Source organism: Engraulis encrasicolus, chromosome 8 (genome assembly GCF_034702125.1).
Source record: "Engraulis encrasicolus isolate BLACKSEA-1 chromosome 8, IST_EnEncr_1.0, whole genome shotgun sequence".
In the NCBI taxonomy this organism is placed as follows: domain Eukaryota; kingdom Metazoa; phylum Chordata; class Actinopteri; order Clupeiformes; family Engraulidae; genus Engraulis; species Engraulis encrasicolus.
This window is the reverse complement of record NC_085864.1, coordinates 52,221,805-52,230,937: the sequence shown is the minus strand read 5'-3', so window position 1 is coordinate 52,230,937 and position 9,133 is coordinate 52,221,805. Positions and strand designations below refer to the sequence as shown.

The following is a 9,133-nucleotide window of genomic DNA, read 5'->3' as shown; positions in this document are numbered from 1 at the left end:
GCATTGGGTGTGGCAGGAAAGTGTGAGATGCTTAGAAGTTGAGTAGGCCTATACCGCTTGGGATTAATAAATGAATAAATAAATATTAATAAATTATAGGGCTACTCTACTCCATCTCTGTGGAAAAGATGTGGGGTGTGTAGTAGGGATGGCCAGTGCAATACAGTACAGTCAGATCATTCTGTCTTGGTCAGGGAAACTCATTATTGTAGACTGTAGGGAGGGGGCATGAAGTGGCAAAGACCAGATTTTCATAAAAAATAAACGGGACAGCAAATACAGATATTAACCATACATGTCAATACTGTCAGAGGCGGAACAATTGTACACAGGGCCCCAGGGTAAAACACTGATAGGGCCCCCCCATACAGTCTGCCAAGGTCATAATAGGGCCCCCACCACCAATTCGGGAGGGCCCTGGGCCCAGGAGCAAATGCCCTGCTCGCCCCTCCTAATACTGGACTATGTTAAGCTGAAAGCTGTGGATATCCTGTTGTTATGCAATGTCCCTTTTGTCTGCGAACTCCCGTCAGTACCTCCACAGCCCCCTAGGGGTCGTGACCCCCAGTTTGGGAACCACTAAATTATAGTGAGCTCATTCTGTCATTAGGAGTATGGAGTGGCAAAGATCACCTCATAATTCACTAGATACAGCGCCTGTCTTTCCCTTTATTTGGGAAAGCACATTAGGGCTTAGCAGTAAGAGCCATGGCACACACACACACACACACACACACACACACACACACAGGAGCAATGGCACAGCTGTGTTTAGGTGTCGGGAAATACATTACAGTTCTCTTTCCCTTTCATTGGCCCTGCCACCTGTGTGTGTGTGTGTGTGTGTGTGTGTGTGTGTGTGTGTGTGTGTGTGTGTGTGTGTGTGTGTGTGTGTGTGTGTGTGTGTGTGTGTGTGTGTGTGTGTGTGTGTGTGTGTGTGCTTGTGTGTGTGTGTGTGTGCACTTGTGTGTGTGTGTGTGTGTGTGTGTGTGTGTGTGTGTGTGTGTGCACTTGTGTGTGTGTGTGTGTGTGTGTGAGTGTGACGCGTGGCACATCTCTGACTTCTCTCTTTCATCACCCCATAGCAACACAGAAACAAGCGCTGCCAGCTCCACAACAACCACCGTGTGTGTGTGTGTATGTCTGCGTCTGCGTCTGCGTCTGTGTCTGTGTGTGTTTGTACTTCCTTAATTGCGCAAATGTGCTTGTTTAAAATGTCTTGGCTCGGAAATGAACAGGGGCAGGGGAATAAGGCTGTGTGTGTGTGTGTGTGTGTGTGTATGTGTGTGTGTATTATGTGTTTGTGTGTGTGTGTGTGTGTGTGTATGTGTGTGTGTGTGTGTGTATCTGTGTGTGTGTGCGTGTGTTTGTGTGCACGCGTGTGTGTGTGTGTGTGTATGTGTATGTGTGTATGTGTATGTGTGTGTATGTGTGTGTGTGTGTGTGTGTGTGTGTGTACAGAGACAGGGGAACATCATTGCTCTGATGGAGAGCAGGACATTGCTCTGTGACGGCCTGGAGATGTGCGAACTCATTAACTCTATGGCTGGTGGTGCCTGGCGTGTGTGTGTGTGTGTGTGTGTGTGTGTGTGTGTGTGTGTGTGTGTGTGTGTGTGTGTGTGTGTGTGTGTGTGTGTGTGTGTGTGTGTGTGTGTGTGTGTGTGTGTGTGTGTGTGCGTGTGTGTGTGTGTGTGTGCGCAGAGTGTGTGTGTGCGCAGTGTGTGTGTTTACATGCATGCCTGCGTGCGTGTGCGTTAGTATTTGTGTGTGTGTATGTGTGTGTGCGCGCGTGTTTGTGCGTGCGTGTGTGTGTGTGTGTGTGTGTGTGTGTGTGCGTGCGTGTGTGTGTGTGTGTGTGTGTGTGTGTGTGTGAATTGGTGGGACAAGGAGGGTCTTGAGCTATGTGGATCTACCTACACTGTTTCACTGCTGTAGCTCAAACTACACGACAGTAGGCCCAATTCGTAGCCGAAAAAAACCCCTTATGACAATCGGTGGAACAGGTTTCCCCACAGGACCATCGTCGGTCGTCGGGCAAGATATCCTCATCGTGACCAAACTTCCAAGAAAAGAATTTTGCTGTTTCAAAGAGTCACCGATCACAAATCGCAGATATCATTGTTTGTTTGATATTACGACTCAAAATAGAACATCGGGCATTGTCTCTGTCTTTACAATCAGAGATACAGTAAGATTGACATTTGCTATTCTCTTTATGTGCGCGGCGCAACCTGGCGTCAACATCAGACACAAAATCGTGAGTTGTGTAGTTTGAACCTGGCCTAACAGAGTTTGGCGTATTAGAATATTTGTAAACTTCCCTCCCGAAACCTCATACAGGTTTGTGTGTGAGTGTGTGTGTGTGTATCTGTGTCTGTTAGTTCTGTCTGCACGTGCTAAAAAGCTGATGCCGTGTGATGTGCTGTGATAAGAATGGTTCTTTGCCTTATCTATGAGAGGAAACACTTTAGACGCTCTGTGCAGTAAAAAAAATATGCCCGGTGGGCCCTGCACCCTCGTGGGCCCCTATTTTCAGAAATGTAAAACAAATATGTATACCTACTATATACAGTGTATATATTACAACATACAATATATTATAACATTTCTGAAAGTAGGGGCCTGCGAGGGAGAGTCAGTTCTGTGCCACTAATTATGAGAGGCCCCTTTAAGCCATTTTGTCCTAAGCCCTTTTTGGGAAAGGGTGCCTTCTGCCTATTCAATCCTAAATATCTCAGCCTCACAAACATACAAACATGAAATAAGTTGCATTTAAAAGCCAGGACACTCATTTTGCCTTAGAATGTGTTAATTCAACTCTAACTTACCCATATTTTTAATAAAACAGCTCAAATCTCAATAACCTGAATACAGCGTATGTGTGTCTCCAGGACACAATGGGTTAAGCCAAAAGTGCCCGGGCCTTAGTATGTCTCCCCCAGTCCAGCCCTTAAATGTGTAGGGAGTGAAGTGCAGTGTTGCCAGATGTGTCTGATGAAATGCACTAAATTCCGCCCCAATTCAACAAATTACATTGACTTCTATGGGCTCAAAACAGATTAAAAAAAACTGCCAAATGGTCAATTTTTCCTGTTTTAACCCGGAGACGCTCTTCCCAAGTAGCCCAATTGGGCGGGTAACCGCCTAATCTGGCAACACTGGTGAAGTGTAGTCCAGCCGGTAGTGCTGTACAGCAGTGCAGTAGGGAAGTTCCCCTTGTAGGGCTTTCAGGCCGACCAGGACTCCGTTTCTCGATTCTTGTCGTTGCTAACCGTCTTAAAGGGACACTGTGTGAGATTTTTAGTTGTTTATTTCCAGAATTCATGCTGCCCATTCACTAATGTTACCTTTTTCATGAATATTTACCACCACCATCAAATTCTAAGTATTCATTATGACTGGAAAAATTGCACTTTTCATACATGAAAAGGGGGATCTTCTCCATGGTCCACCATTTTGAATTTCCAAAAATAGCCATTTTTAGCTGCAAAAATGACTCTACTTGGACCATACTAGTAAATATTTGTTTATTACTTAGTAAACTTTCATGTAAATATCAAATTTGGCGATAGCCAACCCAGTTTCAATGAGCAGCATAGTTGCAGTACCTTTTTTGACCATTTTCTGCACAGTGTCCCTTTAAGTCGGTCTTGAGTTGGTCGTAAGTTGCTCTTGAGTTGGTCTTAAGTTGGTCTTCAGTTGGTCTTTAGACGCAAGACCAACTTAAGAACAACTTAAGAACAACTCAAGACCTTGGTTACAACGTTGGTCTTAAGAACGAACAAAATGGCTAAAGTCGTTAGCAAAGGCACTGTCGAGAAACGACCCCCTGACCGGTGCCCGGTGCCCGCACCAGTTACGTTCAGCACTAAAGTGCTTATCTGCGAACCGCCCGTGTTCATACCGGGCCCTGAACTTTTCCTGCACGTGACTGCGTTACCCGACTGAACCTGCTGACGGGCACGCTGTCGTCATGGTTCGAGGAAAAAAAACTAGTATTTTGCGCTTTGCATTGCGAACCAACTGTCCGGTTCGCGAACGTAAATATCTGTGGCATGAACACGACGGCCGGTTCGCGATTAGGTGCGGGAACGGTTCTCAGTCGGCCTGAACGCGCTATTGGTGGCTGGCCGGCTTTGATAGCCTCCTCTCCTCTCTCTCTGCTATCTCATCTGTCAGCCTCCACGTCTATTTTCTCGCCTCCATATCACCATATCTTTCTGTATACGTGTGTGTGTGTGTTTATGTGTGTGTTTGTGTGTGTGTGTGTGTGTGTGTGTGTGTGTGTGTGTGTGTGTGTGTGTGTGTGTGTGTGTGTGTGTGTGTGTGTGTGTGTGTGTGTGTTTGAGTGTCTGTGCATTTGCGTATGTTCGTTGAACATGCGTCACAGCATCTGTGTGTGTGTGTTTTAATATGTTTTTATGATCTATTTTACTGATGCGTGTGATGGATTGTGTGAGCAGAGGTGTTAATGTGTTAAACAGAGGTGAGGTGATAGACTTCTCTGCACATACAGCCCCATAAAGGCATTCATACGTCACACCACCACATCAACTGGTGTGTGTGTGTGTGTGTGTGTGTGTGTGTGTGTGTGTGTGTGTGTGTGTGTGTGTGTGTGTGTGTGTGTGTGTGTGTGTGTGTGTGTGTGTGTGTGTGTGTGTGTGTGTGTGTGTGTGTGTCTGTGTGTGTGTGTGTGTATGTGTGTGTGTGTATGTGTGTGTGTATGTGTGTGTGCGTGCGTGCGCACACGCAAGTTTGACCCATTTTGCTACATGTTCATGCTTGCTGCACCATCTTTTGAGTGTCTGCTTGTATTTGTACATGCACACACTCACATACGCACGGACACACACACACATACACATCTGTGTATTTCACAACGTAGCCTCTTAGTGCAGATGGGGTCACCGGCGGGCCTATTCAGTATTTGCTGAGAATGCTCAACTACATCATAACAACATTGCTATGACAGTACAGAGAGCCATAAGTAACAGATCAAGACAGACATTACAATTTTGGTGACAGTAGATTATAACAAACATGCTGCGCTAAGGGGGTTAAACTCTCTCTCTCCCTTTACCCTCCCTCCTCCTCCTCCACTCTCTCTCTCTCTCTCTGCTCTCTCTCTCTCCCCCTTTCTCCGTCCGACATATGTGGCTATGTGTTCCGGCACACTAAAGACAATGCAATCCACATGTCTTTATTGAAATTAATATTGTTATTTAATTAATATTGACATAACTTAATCTCTCTCTCCCTCTCCTCTCCAATCCCCTCATCTCTCTCTCTCTCTCTCTCCCCCCACCCTCTCTCTCTCTCTGTCTCTCTCTCTCTGTCTCTCTCTCTCTCTCTGTCTCTCTCTCTCTCTCTCTTTCTCCTCCAGATATGTGGCTTTGTGAGTGCGTTCATATGTCTATATTAAAATTAATATTGTTATTTAATTAATATTAACATAGCTTCATCTCTTTCTCTCTTTATCCCCCCCCCCTCTCTCTCTCCTCCAGATATGTGGCTACGTGAGCGCGTTCATATTAATATTGTTATTTAATTAATATTAACATAGCTTCATCTCTTTCTCTCTTTATCCCCCCCCCCTCTCTCTCTCCTCCAGATATGTGGCTACGTGAGCGCGTTCCGCCACACGACGGACGAGTCGATCCACATGATCTCGTTCCGTTTCCAGGCGCTGAACCCCATCGTGGACCCCTGGATCTTCATCCTGTTCCGCAAGTCCGTGTTCCGACACCTGCGGCAGCTCTTCCGCTGCCGTTTCCCCGGCAACGCCGTCAAGGCCACCGCCCACACGGCCCTGTCCCTCAACGAGGTCAACGAGGTCAAGTCCACGTCGTCTGCCGTGATCAGGGGCATCCCGCGGTCGCCGCCGGCGCCCGCTAAACCACCATCATGTGCAAACCAGTGACGCTCACCAGGGCCAGCGCTGATGTCACCTTTGGCTGGGCCCAGGACAAAGTCATCTGAAAGGGCCCCCCCACCCACACAATACATTCAATGTAGTGAGGACCCAACTATGGGCCCAGGACAAAGTCATTTGAAAGGGTCCCACACACAATACATTCAATGTACTGAGGACCCAACTATGCCCCCCTCCCCCATTCCCCGTGCCCGGGACAACTGACCCCTTTGTCCCCCTTTTCGGCCTCCCTGCAACCACCCAGTGTTGTCAGATGGAAAATGCTGAACTGTCGTACCAAAACCGAAAAATGATCGTTTTTTGGGGGGCTTTTTTGGGAGGAAATTGTCATACAAGAAACAAATGCTTGTTTCAAGGGCAAGTAAATGAATTGAATGAAAATTACGTTACAAATACGATAATTATCATACACCTGGCAGTACTTCCCCCATCCCCCATGACACCATAGGGGTCAAATGTCAAGGTGACAGTGACCCCATACGACAACGTTGGGTTCAAGGGTCAAGGACACAGACGACACTGCATTGGTGACACGGAGGGTGGTGTGTATTTAAGCAAGTTGCAAACCAGTGACACTCCCACCGCCCATGACACCATAGGGGCCAAAGGTAAAGGTAACAGTGACCCCACACGAGTCAAAGGTCAAGGGCATAGAGGACACATTGGTGACACGGAGGGTGGTGTGTATTTAAACCTCATTGGTGACACGGAGGGTGGTGTGTATTTAAGCCTTCCTAGTTGCAAACCAGTGACACCCCACCCCACCCATGACACCATAGGGGTGAAGGGTCAAGGACACAGTGACCCCACACCACAGCTTAGGATTAATGAGTCAAGGACACATTGGTGATGGGGAGGTTGGTGTGTATTTTGGCCAGCAGGTTGTGAACACGGAGGGTGGTGTGTATTTATTTAGGCCAGGTGAAAAAAGACATCAGAATTTTGAGTTGACTGAAATGACTTCTGCTCACATGACATTTCTCTCCACTCAGGGGGGTTTGGCTTCTTCTGCTTGCTGACTCCAGCCAATGAAAACCCTTCCCCCCCTGGCTTCAGTAACGGATTAGTGACAGCAGCACCGAAGAAATGTTAGCGGTGGCCATTTTGAATAACTATCCAAGCTGCCGGAGGACTAATAGCAGAGGACATGCCATGCACTCAGGCCCCCGTCACCTTGGTGACCATATTAGACTCACCTGGCCGTGACTATGCACTCACTGACACGGGGCGCATTTTGGGGTTGATTCATGTGGAAGCGAAAAAGTGAAAGCTCATTGGGGAAACTCCAAATTCAAATTGTCATTGTGACACAGCACTCCACAGCACAAATATGAAAACCGCTCACTGCACACAACGAAATTGCATGTATGCCTCACCCGTGCAAGGGGCAGCCCTCAATGGCGGCCGTAGGGAGCAGTGCGGCGGGACAGTACCATGCTCAGGGTTCCTCAATTGTGCTCTGGGAATTATGGTAAATACCAAACGCCGACATGGGAAGGACACAACACATGAACTCTTGTGGTATTTTCCCCTGGACAACTCATTGAACATTTTTATGTATGAGTTTCCGAGATTGGATAATATCTACTTTCGAGAGCACATGAAAGGTACACAGTAAAAACTGGAGTGTTAATGCAACACTAACAGAGTCGATTTAACACCTTCTAGAGTGTATTTGGTCCCAAAGCACTCTCTAAGTGTTGAATTAACACTGCATTTTTTACTGTGTAGCCTGGCTCTCACGCAGACCCTCGTGCATTTTCGCCCAACGTCGTGAGCTGGCACAACCAACGTGTGAGAGCCAGGTTACATGAGAGGCACGTTAGTCTTATAACAAAGGCAGCAGACAGGATAGGACATATTATAATATAAGGACAATCTTTTGGCATCGAAGGGCAACCGTGCAGAATTTTGCCAATGTTTGGAGCAGAACTGCAGATTCACTATAGTAATAGACTGCTCATTGAATGCACTGATGATGATGCTCTGCTACACTCTCAGAAATAAAGGTACAGAACTCGTTGCTGTGGCAGTACCCTCAAGGGGAGTACCACCATTGCGTCGCTTGATTGGTACCCCAAAAAAGAAGTGCGTTTAGTTTCTTGAAATGTCGACCAATGTGCATCTGTCACCTCTTTTTTGAGGTACCACCCAAGCGACGCAATGGTACTCCACTTTAGGGTACTGCCACAGCGACGAGTTCTGTACCTTTATTTCTGAGAGTGATATGTGATGAGAAGAATCTGCTGAAGATCACACACAGACTCTGAACCCCAACTGATCACTTTTTTTCCCCTTTTTTGAAAATGTACATTTTTGGGGGTCTTTTTGGCCTTAATTATGACAGGACATTATGAGAGGAGACAGAAAACTGTTGTGAGAGAGAGATGGGGTTAGGGCTGGGAAATGACCCCAGCCTGACTTGAACCGGGGTCCCCATGGGCAATGTAAGCCCAAATGTGGGGGGCTTAGCGCACTGCGCCACAGTGCCCCCCTCCCTGATCAGTCTTTTTCCACCCATAATGCCAAACCAAGGATATACAGGTACACATGTGACTGAAATGAGACTTGAGCCTGCTTCGATACCGACAAGAGCGGTAGGACCACTGACAGCTTTGGCTGGGCCCAAAGTCATCTGAAAGGGGCCCTCCCTCAATTCATACAATGTTACGAGGACCGAATTCTGGTACCCCTTGCTTTTCCTGGGCCCGGGACAGTTGAGCCCCTTTGACAAAATAAACAAACAAACAAAAAACAAAACCACCACAACAAAAACCAACAGCAACAACAGCAACAACAAGAGCATGTTTTTCAAACCATGCTGGAAGGCTACTGTGCAGAGTTGAACTGTAAACTGACCAAAGATTCAGACATTCAAACGACTTAAGATGACATGTCATTGATCACACACATAGGACCCATTCAGTCCTCACTACACACACACACACACACACACACACACACACACACACACACACACACACACACACACACACACACACACACACACACACACACACACACACACAGCCTAGTACAGGTTGTCCATACAGTCTTCTACAGAACAAACAGGTCTAATGAAATACTGTATCTCTCCGGCTTCATTTCACGGTTATGCCCATTTCATGTGAAGGGAGGCAACGTTGCCAGATAGAAAATGCTGAATTATCGTAACAAAACCTCAAAATTATGTTTTTTGGG

At 46.8% G+C, this 9,133-nt stretch overlaps 1 protein-coding gene across 1 annotated transcript in view; it reads left to right on the top strand.

The window, feature by feature from the left end:
- Positions 1-7,928, top strand: part of ptgir (prostaglandin I2 receptor) — a 115,304-nt gene extending 107,376 nt beyond the window's left edge. Inside the window, exon 4 of the mRNA XM_063205869.1 lies at positions 5,612-7,928. Within this exon, the coding sequence (XP_063061939.1) occupies positions 5,612-5,920 (309 nt within the window). The 3' untranslated portion in view covers positions 5,921-7,928. The remainder of the gene's footprint in view (positions 1-5,611) is intronic.
- The last annotated feature ends 1,205 nt before the right edge of the window (positions 7,929-9,133 follow it).